Source organism: Trematomus bernacchii, unplaced genomic scaffold (genome assembly GCF_902827165.1).
Source record: "Trematomus bernacchii unplaced genomic scaffold, fTreBer1.1, whole genome shotgun sequence".
Taxonomy (NCBI): Eukaryota; Metazoa; Chordata; class Actinopteri; order Perciformes; family Nototheniidae; genus Trematomus; species Trematomus bernacchii.
This window is the reverse complement of record NW_022987851.1, coordinates 1,813,884-1,840,469: the sequence shown is the minus strand read 5'-3', so window position 1 is coordinate 1,840,469 and position 26,586 is coordinate 1,813,884. Positions and strand designations below refer to the sequence as shown.

Sequence of the window (26,586 nt, the reverse complement as noted above, 5' to 3'; positions counted from 1 at the left end):
CCGCCCACTCGATCGGATCGGCGATCGGTATTGGCCGATACTGATTCCGGCGATCGGCCCCAAAATTGGCGATCGGAGCATCCCTAGAATACTCAAATAAAATAGTTTTCTTTATCAGCATTGGTGTTACCAATGCTTACTATTTATTTGATACCAATTTGGTAATACAATTAATAAAAAGAACAAGGTTTGGGTTCGTTCTTCAGATGACTGTGACGTTAACGTGTAAGCTCAATAATGAACTCCAGCTCAACCAACCATATTGTAATATCTAAGTAATCATCTTGAAATATGACATTAATATTTGTAATATACACACATCTTATTGTGAGGTTGATTGCACATACACTACGCCGCTCTTCAACACTGCTTTGACGTTAGCTTGTCTACATAATCGATCATAGCACATTTAAATGAACCTTATCAATGCATAAAGTTACCTACCTAATAAAATATCTCTCTAACTTACAAGGATGACCTTATTTTACCAACCTCAAACAGAAGCCGTTTGTTCTACAGTATTATCCCACTTAATGCTTAACGCTTCTCTATTACGTTTGAACTTGGAGGCTACGATTAGCATCGTTAGCACAGATGTAACAGATCTAACCCAAGCCTTAACATTCATTAACGTTAGCTGACTCAAAACATAAGCAACACATAAATAAAGTACTCGAATTTCACTCACCGTAAAACTGCATTCATGCACCGTCTGTTTTAAACGCGGAGCGAGTCACAATAGTCCGATCTAAGCATGAAGAATAGTCCACAAGGCACCAGCACAACAAACACGGCAGAGTTCAAGTTATGTTCCCCGGATGATCTGAGCAGGCAGAGCCCCTGTAGCATCACGGAGCTGCTAGCAGAACAGAAAGCTAACAGCAGCAGTCACTGGACAGATCTGTCACTCAATGTGATCACGCCCTAATTTATGCATAACTTTGAGGCTTAATATAACTTAAACTAATTATAAATGGTAGTAACTCATTAATAAATGGGAATGTGTTTTACACTTTACAAGGCTCCCTTTTGGCAGTTATAAATGTTAGTAAACTCATAAATAAATGGTCATAAAGAGGTGCCAAGAAACATCAAGATGGAAGGGGGGAATCACCTCAGTGAACAACAGATACCAAGGATGGTGGCTGATGAAGAAGACGAAGTAAGCTAGGTATCCAATATAAGGCTTAGTCATCTTGCCAAATAGTGAGCCTGTGTCGATGCCTTCTATGTTAGAGCTGGTTTATAAATGGTTCTTAATGATTAATAAAGTGTTTACAACCTAATTAATAACCTAATTATAAACCCTTTATGAATCCTTTATAAGGGTAGTCTTATTGTAAAGTGGTACCAAAAAGGGATCAGAATAAATGTAGCAGGATTAACTTCCCTGTATTCCATTTGCATCTCAAGTAATCCCTGAGTGACAGACCTAGAAATAGCAACGGAAGAGGACATTCAACATGTTTGTATGTGCATGCATTTGTGTGTTGAACAATCTCTAATTACCCGTAGCAGATCCCACTATATCCCTGGAGGGGGACTCGGACATGGCGTCGGCCAGTCTCTCCCGGAGGCCTTCGTCGCTGGCGTCCACGGAGCCATAGTTGTGACGCGGCACGCCGAAGCTCTCCGGCCAGCTGCCACACACCTCCAGCAGGGTCACGCCGCGCCCCTCAAACTGACCTGCATGTAAAAAACAAACACCTGGTTAGGACTCTTTTGATGACCAGATAGATTGAGGAATGCAGCAATATTTGCAGCTCTACCAACTATCCAATAATGAGCTGAATTGCAGGATCAGGATCGAGGCAATTTATTACTTGATTACAATATCTTGCCCATGACATTTGGACATGTTGACTGCAGAGCATGGGGATCAAACCTAGGCCTGTCACGATAATTAATTTTGTTGGACGATACATTTTCCCGGAAAATTATTGCGATAAACGATAATATTGTCGGCACCGTTGTAAGACCATTTTAGACCACTGACATAATGATAATATATAATAATAATTCAAGTAGATCCTTTCAAACAGAACTTTTTATTGAACATTCAAGATTGCAAATGAAATGTGAAATAATATTCAAATACATAAATTATATATAATAAATAAAACAAATTCATTAAATTATAAAAAATGTATTAAATCACACACAACCAAAACAATAAAGTAAATAGACTCAGGCTGGAAAACAGAGCTGAAAAAAGATTAGGTACACTTGCAACGTATGGCGAAAATATTTATTGGGCCATTGCTAAACATCTGACTGATACAGCATCTTGTTTTTGCTTAATGAATGGATTTATCTGACTACCTCAGTAGTGTGTGTTAACTGTAACCTTTTTTTGGAAAGTAAACACTTTCCCACACTGAATTTAATGCCACATGTTTTGACACCAGATCTCTTTTCTTAACAAAAACAAATTGAATTTACATTTCAAAGTATGACTCTTTGTTTCAGTATTAAATACAAAAGCCAAACATTTCTGCTTGAACGTAAATGAACTACACACCAGCTCCACTGAGGTCCACCGGTTCAGCTGGTTTAAAGTCACAAACACACACATTACAAACAACTTGTGAGCACACCACAATCTTCATGCCTGTCAAACCAAATCCACACAGACCTACACTGCACCTTAATCTTTTCTCCTTTCTGTCTGCCGTAATTTCTGCAATCAGAGAGATCTTGTGCTTTGGAGCCAGAGAGTCTGCAACCTGTTTCTCTGTGTGTGTGTGTGTGTGTGTGTGTGTGTGTGTGTGTGTGTGTGTTTGTGTGTGTGATAAGGCAGCCAGGCACGCCGCCATGCAGACACTAAAACAACTGGATTATTCTATCAGTGTGTTCATTTGAATTGGTCACTGTGGCTGCCAGCACTGAGAGGTGATAAAGGCTGAAAGGGACGATTTAGAGGTGATGTCAATAAAATGCTCCCGTGACTCAGCATGCTAAAAAGCAACGATACAAACACGTGACCTCTAGGCTTCCTTTTCTGCTTTATCTTTATCATCATGATTATCATCATCAGGTCAATTATATCTCTATGTGACAGACGGTGAGGCACAGGAAACGACTCCAACAAGCACACACGCTTCTCAATATCAACTTGATTTAAACTGTTATCTGGTGGGAAAACCTGCCCAAGTGGCAAATCAAATCCAAGAGGAAGAGTCAAACACAGACCATTCAGTGACACCAGTATAAAGGTGAAACAGACCAGGTCTGCTAAAAAAAGGTGTTTCTATCTATACAACAAAACGGCATTTTCAACCATGCATTTGAAATGTTGACTGCTAAAATGTTTTATTAGTCCATTAGTCCAACTCAGTCAACTAGTGAAGAGAATCCATGAGACCATTATGATTCATTCAAGTCACATATATAATATATTTTATACAAAATCATTATCTGTGTTATTAGTGATACAAGTATTATCAATACCCTCATAATGTGCAATACACATGTTTTTCATAGGAAATTAAGAAGTCCCTTTTTTTTTCTCATGACAAAACACAGAACAGTACAAAGAAGACAAGGAAAGTGGAAAAAGACTAAAGTGAAGACAAGGACAGAAGAGATCCTCTAATCCTGCAAAGTTCCAATATTCCAACCCTCTCTCTTTTCCTCCTTAACCACATCTCTAAAAGCGGGGGTACAACGGAGCTGATCCAGATTTGCTGCGGTCATGACGACATTACTAAAATGTGGGCTGGCTTTACGTTGTACTCCTGGAAACGTCCCGCCCAAGGCCCTATCATTCCCTATCAGAAACGTCGCTGTTTCAGAAACAATGCGCAACGTATTTTGGAAGTAATATGGTCTGTGTTTACATTGGCAAGCATCGCTAACACTCAGAGCTAACGCTGTACTGGAGAGAGTATGTGTGTATGTTACTCACCTTGTGGTAAACCCGTGAGAGAGAAAGCGTTTGTACTCCATACTGTTTCAGAAATAATGCTTGATGTGTTTTGGAACATAATATGGCCTTTAATCACGACAGCGTTTAGCTGAGTTTCTGCCGTTAGACAGCCTTCTCTTCTCTGCATGCAGACTCCAAAGGGGCGTGGCCAGCAGCAGCTCGGTTACATTTAAAGGTCCAGACCCAGAATCAGCACTTTTGGAAAAGGGCTGAAATAGAGGGGTATGAGGCATGCTACACTGGTGATCTGTTTGGTATTTTGAGCAAAACACTTGAGACATGTTTTGTATAGATATGGCCCCATAATATATTGTTTAAATATAGCATAATAGGTGAGCTTTAAGATACAGCAGAACAATGATTGAAAAAGCATTATTGCGTTGAATGCCATGAGGGGCAGAGGTGAATGCGCTTACATCCCACCATTCTACAAGTCTACCTGCACACTAAGACTGGGGTGCTTTGAATGGATGATTTAATAATGTTTTAAAATACCTAGGCATGTAAAACCTCCGCCAAATGGTTAGCTAGAGGTTTAAGCGTGTTTATAAGCAATGATCCACACTAAGCTGTGTGGTCCAGATGAGCTACAAAATTAAATTCAGCCTTTACACACATATACACACACATCCCAGTTATTCAGCACTAAATCAACCTTGCGGGACATAATAACATCATATCACCTCTATGGCAAAACACAGGGCTGGTTGACACACATACACACACAGACACACACATCTAACAGGCTCTCGTGGCCGGCTTTGATGGAGGGCCTGCTGCTGGCACTAAAGGGGAATCCTTTGAAAAATCAATCCAACACACACACAGGCTGCTTCTGAAGTGCAGAAAAGTTATCAGGAGGCTAAGCCAGTGTGTGTGTGAGAGTGAGTGCGTGTGTTTGTATGCTTCTGGAGGTCGGTCAGTATTATCGCAGGAGTGAGCATGGAGGCCCGTGCAGCCTCTCGCCCCAGCATTAGAACCTGTCACCGGCCTGCATCACAGCTGAGATTGGCCAGGCCTCCGGGTGCGGGTGCGGGTGCGGGTGCACACACACACACACACACACACACACACACACACACACACACACACACACACACACACACACACACACACACACACACACACACACACACACACACACACACACACACACACACACACACACACACACACACACACACACACACACACACACACACACACACACACACACACACACACACACACACACACACACACACACACACACAGTAGTCTGCAGTCAGATCAAAGGTTTTGACAGTGGTGGCTTTTGTGGATGATAAGAGCTTGGAAGAAGGTTAGGAAGAGCTTTAGGTTTATCAGACCAGGCTTTGACCAATACGGGTATCTGAAGGCCGTTACTGATAGCTTCACACTGAAAATACCCATCACTGTTCAGATGTTACTTACTTACACATGCACTCATTTACATTGCGTTATTAGTCTGAAAACATTTCTCCTTCCCATCCAGGATCACCTTTCGAAAGAGAAATCCTGACCTGACTAAAAACAGTTTTAGAGAGGTGTGAGGATGATTGTTGTGCTGTTTGCTGAGTGATAGTGAGACCTAAATTACCCCCATAATTATTGTTAGGCTAAAAATAAATATCCTTTTAATAACGTACTCTAATCCCTTCTTACTTCTAGATTTTGCAAAACGAACTGTACTTTGGACAACAAATGGGGCGGTAGTAGCTCAGTCGTGAAACTTGGCTACCTTGCATAAAGCAGCATTTTAATGTTGAAAACAAACAAAGTTCTGATACAGAAATTAATCATTTATAGGACTTTCTTTCATAAATGATTCGTAATATTATAGATAGTGATACTTTAATGCAACATTTTTAATCTGAAAAGTAATTGTAAACAAGCCCTTTTATGTTTTTTTGGGGTTTTCCCTTTCCTGTAGTGTATAATATAGGGTTTTGTGCATGTAATGGTTTGCAAATGCTCAAATCCAAAAGTTCCCCCAGAGGGAGTTTCTCTACCAAACAACCCTGCCTGAAACGCCTCCATTGGACTCCTCCATTCATTTCTGTATGATAGTGACATCACTATTTAACACTCACACTCCTATTGGCTAGCGCTTCAACACATTACAGGTGATAGACTAAGGGGCGGGACATATCTAAGCGGTTGAACAATCACAACAATGATCACTTTTTGAACATTAAAGCATGTAAACATGTCACAGTAGAGAAAGAAAATACGAATATGACCTGAAAACGAGCATAATAGGGCGCCTTTAAGCTGTCAGATACATTGAATGGAGTACAAATAATACATTGCCTTTTTTAATTTAGTGGAGCCAAGTACAAGTACTTCAGTATTCTACTTAGGTACTTTAATATACGTACTTAGTTACCTGCAACCATTGACAAAAACAAAAAGTAACAAGCATGCTTAATTTATGAACATTTTGGAAATGTTACAATTGATACAAAGGGGCATGTACTTAATATAAACATCCACATGTGATGCGGAATTTATTTGTATTTAATTTTCCCCTTTAAATCTTTGGAAATGCAGGGATGCAATGTTAGCAGGAGGAGGATTCAGAACCCACGCCCTGGATTGCTGTTTTTCCCTCCATCATGTTAAAACCCGGCAGGATTAAAAGCCACTCTCCGCCCAGCTGTTAGCCCCCACATACTGGCCCTACTTATCCCTTCAGCCAGTGCTACTTTCCTTAAAGATTTAATCACACTGCGGCCGGATGTTTGTGTGTGTGTGTGTGTGTGTGTGTGTGTGTGTGTGTGTGTGTGTGTGTGTGTGTGTGTCTCTGTGTGTCTCTGTGTGTCTGTGTGTGTGAGTTTGTTTGTACCTTTACAACTGGGGCAAAGGATGGCACAGTTGGATATGAACACACATCACATGTGCACCTCACAATGGCCAAGCAGGAATGAGTGCTTTACTGTAACAGGGTATGCAGGAATCCTGAAGTCAAATGTAATACCTTCTAAGACCTTCTTTAAGACCCTGTCCATACATTTTAAGACCTCATCGCCACTTTGAGTTTTAACCGGTTACATTGGCGACACACTTTACCTCACATTGACTATATACAGTGTTGATTGTCCTTCCTCCTTATCTTCCAACCATTTGGACGCAAACTTGCGTTTCCCCATAACGATGTTGTTTAACAACCGGCGTAAACGGACCTTTGCGCGCTATCAAGCAGTGAGCGCGCGATGTCCGTTCAGATGACGTCAAATCCAACGGGATGCCATAAATAAATTACACAGAATCACACACCTACGCAATGATTACATTCAGGCACACTTTAGAATACACCCTCTTTGGACAATTCATATACTTATTGAAAACAAGCTACAACATGCAATACCTTGGAAAATGCAGTTTAATACTTTTTAATAGCCTTAATTTTCGCTAAATTGATTTATCAACTTTTAATACTTTTTAAGACCCCGCGGACACCCTGTGTAATACTGTGGCCATTCAGCATGCTGATTCAGTGGGCTTACATTATTACGTTTTAAATACAAAAAAACAGCAAACAAATACAAAACAAAAAAACAAACATTTAACTTATTGCTCTCTTCAAATTCTGTTTACCATATCATAACTTGTCAATTAACTAAGTTCAACAGCATTTATTCTTTAGATTTTAGGCCGTGGCGTATATACATTTATACAGTTCAATACCGGTTGAGAATATTGTCTCAATCAAAGAGCTACCTTGGGGCCTTAAAATAAGTTTGCCAGGTTATCATTTTCGGAAAAGAAAGTAATATATCAACTACTATTTGATATTATTTTTTCCATCTCGATTTTTCCATCATCCCTCCAAGTCACCACTTCACTCCAGCAAGATGTGTTTTTGTATCTAGGCTGATCACTGTCGTTATAACCCATCATTGACAGGCCTTTAAGCGGGATTTATTTTCTTTTTAAAACATTATATGCAGTTCATAAATTATATTCCTGAATTGGCAAGTTGAATCAAGCAATTAACTATGTTATGTAGTAACAGGGGTACTATACATCAAAGTGTATTTCCAGGTGTGTCCCAGTACTCAAGCATGTACTCTAAAGTGAGCTATGTAAGATCTGACCAGAGGTGGCGTTAGAGTTTTTCGTTGCCCGTCATTTTGACGGACAGGATCGTAACATTTCCATCATAATCCATTATTACCCGTCGGGTCTGAACACAACTCGTCACTAACGTGTCGGAGAGAGCACGCTCGTGAACTATTAGCGCCGGTGTTATGCCGTGTTATGCATGCCCACCGAGACATGCATGCACCTCGCGGGAGCGCACAAAAACTCCCAGACATTTCAATGATCTGTATGGCAAAGTACGGTTTGGAAACTATATCATTTCCTTTTTGACGGGCATGCATAACACGGCATAACACCGGAGCCTCGCTGCGGGGAAACTTTGGCACTGTTCCGAGTTTGTTCTAATCTGTCAAAATGCTGACTGGTTTCAGATTTTTCCATCATTGTTAATGATGGAAAAATCATTCTAGACGGAAAATATTCGGTTAACGCGACCACTGGATCTGACAAATTAATTTCTGCTCAAGGCTACATTAGCCGCCACTAGCACCACATACTTGAAGTTTTTAAGAAGGGAAAAAAACATTATCTCTGGTTCTGCTGCATTGATATCTATACCATTTATTTTTAAGTCCATTGTGAATCCAACAAGGTAATGAAAGTCGAATAGGAAATCGTTGAGGTTGTAGTGGTCACTGATTCATAAACTGGGGTTACATAATCCAATCATGGAACTACAGGTTGGGGGTACTGTTTCCACACGGACATACTTGGTTGGTACTTACTGCGTGCCCTCCCTTTCGCTTTCTCTTCTCTTCCTGGGCTGCGACCCGACAACATGTCTATTTCTGTCGCTCATTAAAGTACCCATTTGCACCTTCGATGCACCGCCTCCGACTCCTATCTCTCGGCACTACATTGGTGACCCCGACATAAGTCTCGCGAAGTATCCGAGACTGAACCGAACACGGCAAAAAACAAACGCTGTTTTTCTCGGAATGCCGGAGATTTTTGGAGACGTCCGTGGCTGCCACGTGCACACAGACTGAGGCTCGGTGCGCCCCACGGTATGGCTGAGGACGTCGCTCGCCATTCCTGCGACCTGCTAGGTATGGAGGAACCCGACTTCTACCTCTTGGAGCTGTTTCTTCGGGACATGCGGCTGCATGTCCAGGCTGCGCTAGCTCACGCGGCTAGTGTTGAGCCCCGCTCTTTAGCCGAAGAAGCTAGCCGGTTCTTCCTGGCCGCCCGGCGATTTACCCCTGAGGTGCTGGCCACTATACGCTGCGGCACCTTCCCTGGTGGGGGCACGCCGCCTAGCAGAGGCTCCGGGGCCGCCGCCGCCGCCGACAGCGACTAACGGCCGTCGAGAACGGCTAGCCACGACTGCTAACAGCTAGCAGCTACCAACGGCTAACGACAGCTAGCCACGACAGCTGACGGCTAGCAGTTACCAACGGCTAACGTCGACAGCTAGCAACGGCTGACGACGACAGCTAACGACTAGCAGCTAGCGGCTATCGACATCCGACTGTTTTTTTTTGTGGTGCCGGAGAGGAGGTTCGATCAAGTCTGGTCAGCCTCGTGTGGATCCTCTCGCAACTTCGCCCATCTGTTTTTGATCGTGGACAGGACGACCCTTTTGAGTTTTTTCTGGTGCCTGAGAGGAGGTTCGACCATGTCTGGTCGGCCTCGTGTGGACCCTCTCGCTTTTTCACCACCTCGACGGCGGCTTCGGACGTCGCCCATGCCTTCTTCGGCCCGTGGGTGGCGCGCTTCTGGACCCCGTCTCGCCTCAACTCTACGGTTTCGGACGTCGCCCATGCCTTCATCGGCCTGTGGGTGGCGCGCTTCGGGACCCTGTCTGGCCTCTTCCCTCGCCTCGGTGGTTTCGGACGTCGCCCATGCCTTCATCGGCCCGTGGGTGGCGCGCTTCGGGACCCTGCCTGGCCTCACCTCTAACCGCGGCTCACGGTTCGCCTCGACGGCGGCTTCGGATGGCGCCCCGTCTGGCCTCTCCCCTGTCCACGGCTCCCTCCTCCCGGGGACACGGCTCCTTCCTCCCGAGGACTTCGTACCAGCCGCCGCTGTGCCTTCGCCTGCGGCCGCGCAGCGCTCCTCCCTGCTGGGGACCACCGGGATATTCACGCCCGTCCCCACGTCGCAGCACAGCGGCCCTGTTTTCTATGGCTGGCGGAGGTTTTCTTCATTCGCCACGACGCCTACCGCGGCCCCCTGACGACGGCCCGTTCCGGCCCGCCCCCCACCCCCCGGTGGGGATGCCCTCGCTTGTGTAGTGATCACTGATTCATACACTGTTGGGGGTACTGTTTCCACACGGACATACTTGGTTGGTACTTACTGCGTGCCCTCCCTTTCGCTTTCTCTTCTCTTCCTGGGCTGCGACCCAACAACATGTCTATTTCTGTCGCTCATTAAAGTACCCATTTGCACCTTCGATGCACCGCCTCCGACTCCTATCTCTCGGCACTACAAGGTACTCTTTTATGAGAGACCTGAGCCCTCAAGGTATTTCTTAAGGCTCCTGGTGGACAAACACTTTAAGCAAGGCTTGATTTCGTTCCTTAAAATTATCAGCCACCTGTATCTCAGATGTTGGAAAATGTTTTTTTCTTTTAGTTGAATTGACCCTCAAATATTTCCATCACATCTCAGCTGGTGGCTGCGGGTTTACAGTGCAGAGACTGTTAAATGTCTTAAAGAAATGCTACACCCATAGTGACTACCTTACAGAAGAGCGCCACTTTAGTTCCACTCTACAAAAAATGTCACTTCAGGAAAATCACATATTCAACTAATTTCCAGAGTAGTCTAAGAGTAAGTCTTAACCTGACCCTAGCATACACACTACACACACACACAGGTGAAGGTATAATGTTCTGGGGCCTCATGCCGCTGTTTCTGGGTTACCAGAGCAGTTAAAATGCTAATGCCCGGTTAATGCTAATTCAATTAGGCTTAAGTGCGAGGGGCCTGATCGAACTAATACCTTTATTATGGGTGTTTTATAATATGTAATGGTGCGTGTACGTATGTGTTAGTGCCTATGTGTGTGAGAAGGAAAGAGAGTGTACTTGAGTGGTGTTACTGGAAAGTAAGGCAATGGGAAAACAGGAACAGTCTGTTACTGACAAACAGATCGTAAATCAGGTGGGGGTTCAGATGGGAGTTTATTAGGCACACCTCTAAAATCGAATGTGATCCAATACAACAGCTTTGCCATTACATTGTTCAACACAGTCTCACGACATTTCGTGTTATAGTCACGAAATTAATTTAATCTATTGATTCGTGTTCACCAACACGATTTTTGCATTTCTTTCGTGTCACACACAACGATTTTAAAAGCAATGTACTTCTATTGGTAGTATGTTTCGTGTCTGCAACACGTCTTTTTATCCGGTCGGGTCTTGGAATACCAGAAGCTGTGTGGTTCATAAAAACATGTTCTTACTCAATATCTTACCCTAAGCCTAACCCTATCCCTTTTATTTAAAATTGTATAATGTCGGAGTTTTTTTGTCGTCGGAAAAGAAATGGGGGCTCAGAGCCTCAGAATACTGAAATCTGTATTTTTTGTCATCTTTTTTTCCTTCTAATTTGTTATTATTTGGTGCAGGCACGAAACATACTACCAATAGAAATACATTGCTTCTAAAATCGTTCTGAGTCAGAATACTGAAATCAGATTTTTTTTAAATCTGTTTTTCCTTCTAATTTGTTATTGTTTACATTGCTTTTAAAATCGTTCTGTGTGACACGAAAAAAATGGCGAAATCGTGTTGGTGAACACGAATCAATAGATTAATTTCGTGACTATAACACGAAATGCCGTGAGACTGTGTTGCATTGTTACCTTGTGGATTTGCTGTGGTAAATACGTTTTAGATTAATTATTATGTCAATCTGGTTAACCACAATAATAATAATACTATTATAACATGACTTGTGTCACTTAGAGCTGCTGTGATCACCCTCTGTATAATGTGTGCTATACTGTACAATGCATATCATCTCTGCCAGTAACATATGGCGAGCACTATCTGTTCCTACAGTGGTGACTGTTTCCACTATCTCACACTACTGTGCACCTTCAAGAAACTTGAGCATGGTTCGACAATATGCCTACAAAAATGCTAGTGAACGAATGCGCCATTAAATCGAGGTAGTTATTGTTATTACTCATATTAAGTCGTCTCAAGTCAATTCAATGCATTTCTTTTGGAATGTTAAGTCAAACTAGGTAATGTGATTTGCGTACATTTATTTTAATGTGTCAAGTTATCCAGATTGATTGCAAGCCCAATCATTAACAACCCTAAGATACATGTATCTTAAAACTTGATCTGAAAAAATCTAATTTTTCAATCAGTCTGTTTTTAGTGGAAAGGTGAAGACATTGATCATATGAGAGTGAGATGGCACTGAGAGGTCAGCGTATATCAGTACATCAGCAACATTCTGTATTGCACCTAGCATGGTGTAAATGCAGAGTACATTCATGTTTTCATACTCAAGTAAAATGACACCATTCACATGTGATATAGATTTCTTCACAGAAACACACTTTAATAGACTTTCTCTTTCACACATACTTCCTTGACTGTGCCGTGAACCCTCACTGACATCCCCTCAGGCTGCGTGTGTCTGTGTGTGTGTGTGTCAGGGAGACAGTGAGCGGGAGAGAGTGTCTCTGATATCCTCAGGGAAACACTGAGAGTGCTAGCTAGCTGGCGGAGTAGGTTTGTGGTGCCGTGTTAATGGAGATGTAAGCTCACAGGATTAGCACCCATAGGTAGGTATGTGTGCGCGCGTGTGTGTGCAAGTGTGTGTGTATTCTTGACAGGCACAGCCTTTCTTTCATTACATTAAGGGCAATGCCTCTAAATCATTTACTCCCTTTGCAGTCTCAGTGGTGTCGGTAAAGTGTTAGTAATCCCCATCAATACCGGGGTCTGCCTCAAGGCACTTTACTCACTACCACTCACACACTAACACGTGAACACATACTCACACACCAAAACACATGGCGTTCAGATATTACGACGCATTAACCTTAACGCAGTTAATTGCAGTCATGTCCACAGACTAACCCAGCACACACACACTTACCACCCACTAAGCTAATTCGAGGCATGTCAAATGACACATCAGCAGTGCTTTGCTAACTATTAGGCTTAACGCTCTAACGGCAAGCTACGGCTTGTATGTGTCTGCCTCACTACCATGTATTTTCACATTCACACACACATACACTCTCACAGACACATATACAAACAGAGATTTCCTTGAAGCCTAAGCCTAATGTTAATATTTATGTTCAAACCCTAAGCTGGAGACCAGAATCTGTATTTCTTTTAAATGTAGTAAGTGTTGGACCATTTATGGAATAATGGCGATGGTCTCACAAACTGATATGAGGACTTTTTAAAAAAAACATGGAAAGAAATAGTTACTATTTCACTAAAACATGAAGATAGCTTTACCTTGTTCTGTGTGTCTATTAAAGGGGCCGCTTACACACAACTTCAGATTACTCATCATATTGACTTAGACAGTGAAATGTAGCTCTCTGTAATTCAGAGATAATAATTGATGATGTGTAAAGATATCATCAGGGTTATCTCATCATGGACTTATACATGTATCAAAAAGTGAATGGTACAAAGTGGAAGTGTCAAGTTTGAAAGCCGTGGTCATTAACCTGGCAGAGAGTGTCTAACAAATGGTGCATTTAAGATCAGGGGTTGCTATAGACTTGCTTCTTGGGGTAATTTTGACAAAAACTCTGTCATAATCTATTATTAATGTAGCTCTATACTCATTGGACCTTTACCAGGACCTCTGGAAAAGTTGTACTTTTGGAGAGGAATGATCAAGTGTCGCTGAAAAGTCGGTCTTGGACCATGCTGCATCAATTTTGACCTTTCTATTTTTTGTATCTGTCTCTTATGCAATGTTTTTTTATTATTATTATTATTCTAAAATAGTTATATTCCATGGGTTAGTTAATTCCAAGTAAGGGAAATCTCAATCCTACAGCAAACAGTGATAATTATAATAATCTGCTTCGAACAGATCCATAAACAAATGGTTTTCCCAGCTTGGTGTGGAAGACGATGAGTGGCACATACATACATGCATACACACTCATTGCAGTTTACTGTCATGTAGTGATACTTGTGCCATATGCTTGCGTGCCACAGACTTGAGTGTTGATGGAACGGCACATACATGCTCATGTTTGCACAGAGATCAGGTAAACACACATGGACTGTGTGAGTGCATGTGTTTCCTTGGGGGCTGATTATGTTGGTTTGTTAGATCAAGTGGTGTGCAAACACAGTGATGTGGGCACCTAAGAGAAGACAACCGCTGAGAGGGCTTTAACGATTATGCAATAACAAATAAACCCATACCAGCCATTTGTAAATTGCAGGGTGAGAGACACAAACACCTCACCTTAAGACAAACTAAGGTGTGTCAAAGTAGAGAGGGACAGTCATTTACCTCAAACCCCAGTCACAAATTATTTTATTCCTAATAAACATATTCCAGAGGGATTAAATATAGCTTTTTGAGACATTTTAAAGAAACAATGCATTCTTTAGAAGTTTGCTTTACATATCCTCTAATACAACAGTTTACCAGGCACATTTTCAACACCTATTGGCGGCCTCAGCATTGTGTGCAAAGCGGGTAATGGTAGCAAAAATGATAAACTATATTAAGGATTACAATGTATTTTGTAGCATTTCTGTATGAGTAACAAAAATTCGTCAAAAACAGTGCGCAAAATAGCAACATATGACTTTATGAGAGAATGAGTAAGGCAACATATCGTCCTTTCTCGAAGTCTTACTCAACAAGGGACTGTATGCAGCAATATCACTTCAGTAAATGGTTCTGTTATTCTGGAAAGTCAATAGAAAGGCAATAAGTAAGACAGACAGCGTCCAAAATATGGACAGCAGCAAAAGTTTGGTCAAACAGATCAATCATAAAGTATCATCGTCAGCAATGAATAGGCTACAGATTGTTTAAGACATGTATTCAGAAAGTTGCATCTAGATGGTCTTCATCTAGAAAAAGGAATCCTAGGCGTACTACAAGACAGTAATAACTGAGAAACACATAAGGGTGTATTATGGGTTTTAAGATAGAAACAAATGGCAGCAATGGTCAGTTTGCTATGTCCAACTTGTGAAAAATAAAGAGATTAAAAGACAGGGAGTACATTTGAAGCAAACAACATGCTTTTTGTATCTGGATAAATGTCAAGTGTACACTATGTAAGGGTCAGACTATCACTTATTCAGGCTGGCTGCAAATTGACACAGTTGCAGACGGGGATAGTAATTCAATATGCTGATAGAAAACAGCTGAGAGTAATTAGGGAAGTTACTGTATGGACAAGCTTGTTTTGACAATGGAACATATACTGTTGAGTAAACCAAGCACTGGTTCTCCTTAACCATTTAGTCTAAAATCGTTTGCACCCAAATCAACAGGAATCCAGTCATTCTGGCATGGTTTGACCCCAGCTCTGGTTGACTTTTGATGCTTTTGCCTCAGTAATGAGTGTCGTAGGAAAAAAAGGGTGTGGAGTTGAAAAAAAAGGAGTAAAAGTTGCTTTGAAAAAGATCTCTCCCTGGTCCTGTTGTTGGTTTTCCAGAGACCATTAATAATGGCCTGAAGGGGACACTGATTAGAAGGCGGCCATATATTTAACACTAAGCAGACCTGTTAAAGGGTGTGTTTACTGACAAATGAGGAGGCATGCTTTGACAGCCTATAAGTATAACCTACATTTGTACAAGTGTAGCGTATGTATGGTTCTTATGAAAGTGGTGGGTTTTGGTGCAAATGAAAAGTCAGATTTCACCGTAAAAATACGGGCATTTAAAAGTGAAAAGGTTTCATTCTTTGAATCGTCCAGGAGGTATCATTTTCTTGCTAAATAATTGTGAACCAATCACAATTAGTTGGATGGACTTGCATTTACATAATACTTGTAGTATATTGATTCCCGAAAAAAATCTGCTCCTGAACCCCAATATGTTATGGCTGAACCAAACCTAAACCAACTATGTCCTCAAAGACATTCAGCCTCCTAACTTGTTGCATGCTGGTTACTGATAATTACTGGATAACTAGAGAGTTGTCCCACTTATCTGCCTGTATCTTCTCTAACTTATGACTAACAGTTTTACAACATTACTACACTATTGAAACACACAAAGAAAGGTAATGCAGAAACCAACATCTACAAGGTTCGAAATGTAAAACTGTGGATGAAATTACATCAAACTACAAAAGTAATTAGTTAAACAATGGTTTGAATGAATTCAATTTCTAAAACTATAAATCAGATAAAACAAGAGAGGAAGTCAGTGTCATAAGTAGATGATCATTGGTTGAACACTGTTAGGTTCCTGGGAATCGTCATCACAGAGAACGGAACTGAGAAATGTCTGTATTTCTTTAAAAAAACGTTAGAAGGGGAAATTCACCAGCCAGGTTTGCATCAACTTTTACAGAGAAGCATTAGAAAGCATCCTGAAACTGGAACCGTTCGGGGCATGAGATGTGCTCAGTCCAGGACAGGAGGGCTCTACATTGGGGGATTCAAACCAGAACCCAGAACATCGTTGGTACCCATCCACGAGGAGTCAGCTGGATAGGTGAGGTGCTGTCTTTGCACCAAGAAAAAAGTATTTTATAAAGCAAGGAATCTAGAAGAATCTGCTGCTTTACTTCTGTGCAATCCTGTATTGTATCATGACAATACATTCTTGAATCCTGAATAATTTCCCTACAGTGCTGATACAAAGCATCTCTCATCAGGTCAGAGATGTGGCGCCCACACAACTAAAACTCCCTTCGGGCCGCTAGACATTGTTTTTCATCAAACCAAAACAAAGATTGGGGAGTGTACACTTCATGGTGCTAGCATGACCAGCTAATTGATTTCAGGCCAGATCGTGTTGCTGTGTAATGGAGCAGGCTAACGTGATGATGAAGCTGGGATGGTCATGGTGATGACTTTCACAGGACTCCAACCTCATTTGTTTGTTTGACAGACTGCAGGGGTGTGTGTGTGCACGTGTGTTTCTCCCATTTGGCATAAAGGATATGGATTAAGCTATAGAGGTGACAGATGATATGTTTACAGGAGAATGTTTGCTTTCTGCACGATATTCAATTACAGGGTGTGTGTGTCACCGCCTATGAATAAACGCGTGTGTGAGAAAGACGGAGTGTGTGCATACCTAGTCATACGTGCATTACAGGCTGTGTTTGAAAGGGTCACAGGCCTTTATCAATCACACAGAATTTGCTTCCTTCCTTCCTCTCAGTCTCTCGCCACAATCTAACCCCCACACTACTTAACTTCTTATTTTCTCTGGGAAGTAGTCCAGTCCAAATCTAAACTGGGGCTGTCCACTGTTTACTGGAGTTCTGACACAGCACAAATAAATACCTAAATGCTTTCTACCAAACAGACTTATTCATATACAATGCTGCCCCAGAAACCCCATCCCCTGTAAAAGCCAGTCTGGGTGGTGGAGGGATGTTGCGGTATCAGTACAGTTGGTGCTACTAAACAACTTGTGGCAAGATGTGGCATTGCATCCTGTGATGTCACATAACTTATCCCAAAAAGCAAACAGAGCAATAGTATTTCATCTAAATGCCTTAAATAAATTATGATGACGTTTAGCAGGCACTTAGACAGGAAATGGCCCAGCATTATAACAATATCAAGGACGGTGTTGGTGGAAAATTGTTTAAGGTACATGCAAAACAATAATAGAGGATCCAGGAAAGCAAGATTTAGACGAAAATCGAAGAACTTGAAGCGTTATCAGACAGCCAAATACTGCACAGCAGTTTTTGTCACTAAAAGACTGGAGACCTTAACAAACTCTGGAAATTGTACTTGTGCATATTTGATAGGCCAATGCAGTTCCTTGCTAGATGAGGCAGAATTATGCTCAGGTACATTTTAGCCAGGTTACATTTTTGCAAGACAAACCTGAGTTTTAAGTCCTTTGTGTTCCTCCCTGAGCCAACAAAGCTGTCCTATTCATATAAATGAGAAGGCTGCGTTTAATCAAGCAGAGCTGTTTTCTGTCTGAACATGGCCTTACCTGACTAGGACCTCTTGTGGCCATATTCATTTTGTCAATGGAGCAAATGTAAAAATACTGTGACTGTTACATTTTTTTTTTGGTAAGGGTCGGAGTAGAAGGATAGGTCAAGTCAACACAGTATCTTTAAAACTGACATTCAGGTTACACTAGAGAATAACTGCTTCGTACGAAGTGTTATCCTACCATGTCAGAAACCAAAAGTATAACTGTTCCAAACGGCCACACTCGAAGATGGAATGAAAAGCTAGTAATCAAGTAGAGGGGCAAAACACAACATCATTAAATACATACATCATTTGAGTATGGGGACAACAAAACACATTTTTACAGTCCGTCCTTGTAGCTGGCAAGGTGGGTTTAAAAGTTGAATTGCCCCATTACAACATTGGAAAGGTGTTTTGAGGAGAGGGGTTTCACCTAGCTAATCGGCCATTGGTCAAGCAGATCTGAAACTGAAGTATACTGATGCCTTGATCTATAACTTCTATAACGCTAACCCTAACTTACTCATTTCCCGACTGCCAGGCTGAAAACATGCATGGTGCTGTGCGAACACTGGTAATGAATATTGTACCGTGCCTGTCCTCTCCTCAGGGGGGCAGATGAAGAGGATTCCAAAAGCCAAAGCCTTGTGTTGCTGAAAATCCTCCACAATCCCATTTGATCTTAACGCTCTGCCTCGCCTAATGTGTCCCTAAGCTGCCCTTATCACACCACAGAGAGGGGATAGACTACAGATATTTACAGTTGCATTGGTGGAAGGTTTGGGTATGCTTTTGCATCAGACACCTTCACAAAACAAGTTGTACGATAGACGTCAGATGTTTCACATGCTAAATCCTGCATGACATCCACAGGTAAGAAGAACATAATGACCAAGTGGTAGGAAATCCAGGGAGGACAGAGATGGAGACAGAGAGAGAGAGAAACAAGCAACCAGCTGAGGTGGAAAGAAAAGCATTACGAGCCAACCCTACTCCACTAGTCTGTTCATTCTAAGCAAATAAATCCTCCATTATCGTGAATCCCTCTTGGGTCTAAAAGCAAGCAACTTACAGGGAATTAATTGTATTGTAGCGAGGGGAGGGGAGAGCCCATTTCATTTCCTCGTCAAGTTTGGGGAGAATTGTATTGGAAGCCAAACAGCCACCTGGGAATGGCCTCCTCTCCTCTTTGCTCTCATCTCCTTGTTTGTGCCTCTCCAAAACCATTTGTCTGTCTGTTACGCCGCAAGACAGGCCTGTCTCCTCTTCTGTCTGTTCAGACATCTCTTTGTTGTGTTTCATCGACACACATCCAAGGTCTTTCTTTATGTGAGACAAGGTTCTGACTAAACGTGTTACCATATTGTTTACAAGTTGCTTGGATCCACAAGCTCAGTCTGTGTGTGGTTGGTGAGTCATCAGATGGAACCAGTGGCCTAGCTTGGACACTGATGAGCAGAAATGAAGTGAGTCCCCTAGTAGGAGTGTGTGGTTTCAGCTATGTGTAAGAACTTGTCAGACTGAATTAAGATGAATGCGAATCGAGCTGGAAAAGTAAACTAAGGACAAATAAATGTGTGTGAATAAGTGTGCATGTGTCCAACTTGTGGCCGGCCAAGCCTCCTCAGACCTCTAAACAAGCACCATAAATTCACCCTCCACTTACCTGCAGTAAAAATGTCAGGATGAAGGCTTTTATTGGGCCACACACACACACACACACACACACACACACACACACACACACCACACACACACACACACACACACACACACACACACACACACACACACACACACACACACACACACACACACACACACACACACACACACACACACACACACACACGCTGATCCCGCTTAGAAGTCACTGAATACACCCACCCTCACTCTCCTAAACACACACACCAAAGCCTTTTACTGCCTGTCTATCTAGCCATGTCCCATAGTTGTCTAGTAGCTTTACATTGATATTGACAGGCTGGTGGTACGCAGGGACTCCATGCTAATGACATTAGCCAAATAGATCCTGTCACAGCCACTTTGTCACCTGCCATACAACCCCCACCCTCTGACATACAGACATTCTGAAATGAAATGACATAATTGGAAACAAAATTACTAATTTAATGTCTCAAAAAATTGCTTTCTCAGAGGGATATTTCCTGACAATATATTTAGTTAGCTTTCTGCTAAACTTATCAATTAGCATTTGTTTACAGTTTGCATACGGCTAAACTAATACATTTGTCTTTCACCATCTAAAAGTACTGTATGTGCACGCTCTTCATTATTTGTAGAACGCCCTCTTCCTGAAATGATTGCTTATTTCGGTTAGGAATAGATTTGGTTAAATAAAAGTAGGAATATTTTGTGTGTTTATGACAGCTTGTGCTAAAACCACACTATTTCCCAGGGTTTTCCACACAGTGTGCACTATTCATTAAGATTAAGAAATGGCAGTATCCTTCCCATTTTTTGTATCTTTAGACCGTTTATCCTGCCAATGATGCATCATTCAATCAAACTGACTGTAGAGAGTGAAAAGATAAAGAGAGAAAAACGAAATATACATTCTCTTTTAGAAATCCGATTTTCACCCGAACAAAAATATAAAAAACTAAGATGAACCAAAAAGTGTCACAATATATACCAGTAAGTTATAAAGTTACTTGCTTTGTGTGTGTATGTGTGTGTGTGTATGTGCGTGTGTGTGTGAGGGAGACAGAGAGAGTTTTTGTCTTTGTAAAAATGTAACCTGCCAAAGCACAAAAGGTTAAAGGACGGTAACTACTATGTATGCCCCCTCCTCCTTCTCAACATACACATACACAGACATGAAAGCAAGCAGCATTTCAACTTGGTGTGTGTGTGTGTGTGTGTGTGTGTGTGTGTGTGTGTGTGTGTGTGTGTGTGTGTGTGTGTGTGACACATCTGGGAGTGTAATCAGTGGGCTTCTTTTAAGAGCTGCCAAAGCAAACAGGCAAATAAGGAATCCACTTTACAGACCATCGATCTCCGCTGGCCACAGCCAACACAAACACAAACACACACACACACACAGTGGGAGGACCGGTCGTATGCACACACAGACACAAATTACAAGAAGAATGGCTAGATGGCTAGGTTGATATGTTCTAGAAGTAGAACCAGTGTGTGCAGAGAGGTGCTCCTGGTTTCATTCCCTCACACACACGCACGCACAAACGTTCATATGGCGCATGTTCAGCTGTCAGGGCCAAATTAAAATCAACAAAAGAATTAACAGAAAAATAACCAAATGTGATGATAGTTTTTTATATGAAAAAATATAAACGTTCACAGATTTCTTTTTCAAAAACGAAAAACCAGATCTGTCAATATATTCCAATGATCAGAAGAGTTTTTCCAACTCTTTCTTTTTTGTGCGAGTGTATCCTCTGCTTGTCTAGATTTCCCTTTATTTCCCCGAGCAGACAGGGGGAAAACACAGAGATACAAACAAATAAACAATGGAAATATTGTTATGGTGAGTCTCTGAATGATTCAGAGTGTCCCGCACCGAGGAGCCATCGGCGCCTAAAACACTTCCAGATGATCCTCAGACAATGGAAGGAGAGAAACAAGACTGATACGTCATCCATTTACTTTGGGACCCAGAACAACAATACATCCTGGAAGGGCAGCATGCACATGCACACGCACACGCACACGCACACACACACACACACACACACACACACACACACCAAAGTAAGTGTGTTTGTTCATGTGCATGTTTAGTGATCTGGAAAAGGAAACTAGATAGATTGAACTGATAGGAAATTGCATATAGTGGAAAGCCAAGACATAATGCAACCCAAAAACAGGTTGTTTTCACAGTGCACACACACACACACACCCACCCACCCACCCACCCACCCACACCCACACACACACACACACACACACACACACACACACACACACACACACACACACACACGCCTGCCAAGTGCAGGAGACAGCCTCCATTGAGAAAACCAACGAGCTGTGCCTCTCCTGAGACTGAAGCACACACACATGCACACTATAACAAAAAGACACACACCAATGCTATCACTGGCAGCATCAAAGTGAAAGCCAGTGGCTGTGACAGAGCTGCCTGCAAACACCATCAGTTAACGCACATTCATGATATTCACTTCCCTTCATAGACACTTCATAGAGTGGAAACGTACTGCGTGTGTGTGTGTGTGTGTGTGTGTGTGTTTCTCCTTGGACCATTGCAGCACACAAGGAAAATCTCCCCAAAGAAACCCCCTTATTTTGGGGGGAAAATTAGATCAAGCCTCAGTATACAGTATCATGCAAAAATTATACCGGGGCTTAACTTTATTCATTTAAAAAAAAATAAAGACAAATACAAAATCAAACTGATAAAAAGTGTTGACATATATCATCATGATATCATGGACCTTGCATCTTAAATAATTAAGTTTAGTAATATATAAGTAATACATATTGTAGTAGATTGTTTGTCCATGAAAAGTGCTTGACTAAAATGAGCTATTTTGAGATATAAATTATGCTAATTTGTAAAACTATTGGGTTCAGACCAAAGATTTAAGCCTGGTTTAACAAAAATGCATTTTGACAGTTTAGATGATGTCTGATTATTTTAAAACTAAAATACCTTTTCTAAAAAAACCTCTATCCAACATGGTAACCAGCAGGAACAAAAAGTATTACAATAAATAAAATTAAGCAATAACATCTGAATGATGCATGATGCATGATTGTTATGTCCTCTGTTTTTCCTTCTGTTTTACATGCATTTAAATATCAATTATACTCCATGTACATTTTAATTCCATTTAACTTTATCATACATATCAGTTTACTTGTGGTACTCGTTTGTGTATGTCTAATATAAAATGATTTAGTTGACACTTGCACTGTCAGGTTTACAAAAATAAACCATTTAGAGTGATGTGACTTCTTCACAGGAAGCTCTGGACAGAAAGAGAGAATGGAGACACGAGACGATAAAAAAGGCCAACAGGGTGAGGTAACTATGTGCAGATGGACCCTGTGTGTGTGTGTGTGTGTGTGTGTGTGTGTGTGTGTGTGTGTGTGTGTGTGCGCGCATTTGTGTGTGTGTGCAGGCAGCTGCAGGAAGGATCCCGCTGAGAAAGAGCAGGACGTCTTGTCATCCACTGTGGCCACAACATCAAGACACACTCACGCGCGCATACACATCAAAGAGTGTGTGGCCAGTACTGTTCCAGCACTATGGCAGTGTGGGGAAACAAACAACAGCGCCACACACACATACTAACACACACTCAGACATACACACACGATCTTCTGACTCACTCTCGCAGACCAACACGCTAACACACATATACAGTATAATCAGTCACATTCATACATACAAAAATACACATTCTCACACACACATTTACATACACACTCACACAGCCCACATAATGGGCCATTTCAGCACCCAGACCACAGCTAATACAGTAAATGACAGGGAAGGACTGGGGGAGAGCCAATCTAAATGTGACACTGATTTTCTGTAGTGTGCATGTGTGTACGAGTGTGTGTTGTGTGTGTTTACCGCCCTGACATCATGACTCTACAGGCTGGGGCCCCAGATGCTGGTGTGGCTGTTGTTTGGTTCACCGTCCTGACCTACCATTGGCGTCCACACACACACACACTCAGATCAGACACACAGATACGTGCATGAGTATTGTCCTTAAACAACATGGCTGTGGTGTTGGAAACTCTGACCAACGTGTCAGTGGAAGCATCAAAGCAGCGTAATGAGAGAGCAGAGATAAACCAGTCAACAAGGCAGCTCACACCAGTCCAAAACACAGAAATACACTCCACTAGCAGTAAACTGCACTGGGGGGTCAATGGGTGGGAGTGTACGGCATCATATGTGTGCGTTTAGGTGGGAAAGATGAGGTGAAGACATTAGATGATTGTGTTGTGTCTTCCCATCAAGTTTGTATTGGAGAATCCCTTTTTTCAGACCAAAATGGTAAATGGAATGAATTTAGATACCAGCCTCTGTGACCCCTCGAAGCACTTTTTTATATACAAGTCATCGTTCACCCATTCACACACATTCATACAGAGGCAGCGGCTGCCAGACAAGGTGAACCCACTCTAGAGACTAACATACACACACCGTTAGCCATGACAACAGGAGAAATTTGGGTCAGGCATCTTGCCAAAAGACGACATATACATGTCCCTTCTGAGCCACAGCTGCCCCCGGTTGGCTACCAACTACTAATTAGGAATTACAACTATTAGATCATCACTTCTAACTTCAGTTTAAAAGCCAAGACATTTTAAGAAAAAAACTTTTTTTACCTCAATAATTCTGATAATCCCTTCTTATTTGATGAAGAATCAAATTCTGGGTCCCCAAACTATTTCCCTTGGAAACCATTAACTTCATCTAAATGTTTGAGCAGGGCCAAAGGGAAACACCTATTGAAATGTTTTGTTGAATAGCAAAATGGTAATAGGATCCCAAGTTTTGTTAATTAAAATCCCTTCTGTCCGTGTGCAAAGTGTCAAAAGGCCCGCCGTGCTATGAAAGATAATACTAGGGATTCAGAGAATCAATGAAAGAAGTGATTGATACATAAACTGGATGTTTAATATAGCCTATGTTTGTTAATATGTTTATATTCATTTTGTGTTTCTGTATGAATAGTAAAATATAGCAGTCTGAACAACCCCTCTCCGGCGTCCTTGTTTAACCCAAACCCTTTTTTAACCCTTCCAGACCTTCCCTGGTAACCAATGCAATGACTGGTGGGTTATTCCCTTACTATTCCCATTCAAGTGGGTATTGTCCACAGTATTGATGTATTACATGTCTAACATATGTAATATGTAATGTAAAGCACTTTGAACACTTGGAAAAGCGCTAAAATAAATGCCATGAATCATTATTATTATTATTATAAGACTTATGGTAATTGTGCATGAAGAGCTCTACAGGTCTGCAGGTTATTTCTTCAAGAACTTGAATAAAATGTTTCAAAGTCTGTGAGTCTGTGAGTGTTTACCTTGGGATGGGGCCCCTATCTTAAATAACCATGTGGAAAATGTCTACTATCACAGATTCTTGAGGTTAGTGGACTTTCACACCATATTTTTCAGTGCCAGACGTCTCTTTGGAGAAGTTCAGGCGGTCTCTTTGGTCAGGTGGGAAAGCACCTCTTAAAATCTTAAACACTGCTACTAATAGTAGTGGTAGACCACCAAACGACACCAATACACACTGTAACACTGTTGTACAATAACACTGCTCATGACTATGAAAAACTTCTGTGCCATAAATGATGTCCAACAAAACACTTTCACAATGAATTAATGTTATTCTATCCGCTACTTCAATACTTATATATGTTTACACATTTTTAATAATGTTCCTTATTTTATCAACCGTTGCTTGCCTCTTTTTTTAACTAGAACGAAAGAAGGATATCTGATTCTGTTAAAAAATTGTGACTGGATAAAAGTGTAGTAAACACAGGGAAATAACTTTTAATAAGAATGATTGAGTATTTGGTTCCGGATTCATCTGGCATCTGACTCTGCCACACTGACAAAGACACTGATTAAAACGTCAGGCTAGTACTAATTTACTACCCTAATTATACCCGGTACATAACAAATAATGTTTAAGAATGTATTCAAAGTTACAATTATTATATATAATATTCTTCCATAAGAAATGATGACAAAACGTACCGGATATTTCTATCTATCTGGTGCCATCTTTGTCAGTGTATGTGTGTGTCTACAGCATTTGCCCATAAATCAAATCTCCTGCCGTGCATGTGCCTCCTCCCCTGCTGTGCAAATTTGTTCAATTAGCCACGGCCCCCGAGGAGTGTTAGCGCACGCACGCAAACACACACACACACACACACACACACACACACACACACACACACACACACACACACACACACACACACACACACACACAACACACACACACACACACACACACACACACACACACACACACACACACACACACACACACACACACACACACACACACACACACACACACACACACGTCCCCAGAATCCAGTGTGAAATGGGGCTCTGCCACAGTGTGAGGATTATACGACAATAAAATGCATTTCACGGCCGCAGTGCTTAATAGGCCCGGCCTCCATAGAGCTCAGGCCAAAACACTGCATTCAACCCGCCCCTTAATCTCTGCCTTCTCTACTCAAGCACAGTAGAGCACGCACACACACACACACACACACACCATCAATCCACACACTGAGAGAGAGAAAGCTTGAATCAATCAACGGCCTTCCCTGCGACTCTGGATTGACCAAGATGTTTTCCCAAATTAAATTGTATACTTTCCTCTGCCAGCAGATTATCAGGGCCAGTTGCTAACACACCAACAGTTGATAACAAA

General features: G+C 41.7%; 1 protein-coding gene across 1 annotated transcript in view; it reads right to left on the bottom strand.

The window, feature by feature from the left end:
* The window catches only part of bcas3 (BCAS3 microtubule associated cell migration factor), a 325,389-nt gene that overhangs the window by 29,601 nt on the left and 269,202 nt on the right, over positions 1-26,586 (bottom strand). Inside the window, exon 23 of the mRNA XM_034113221.1 lies at positions 1,510-1,686. Within this exon, the coding sequence (XP_033969112.1) occupies positions 1,510-1,686 (177 nt within the window). The remainder of the gene's footprint in view (positions 1-1,509; positions 1,687-26,586) is intronic.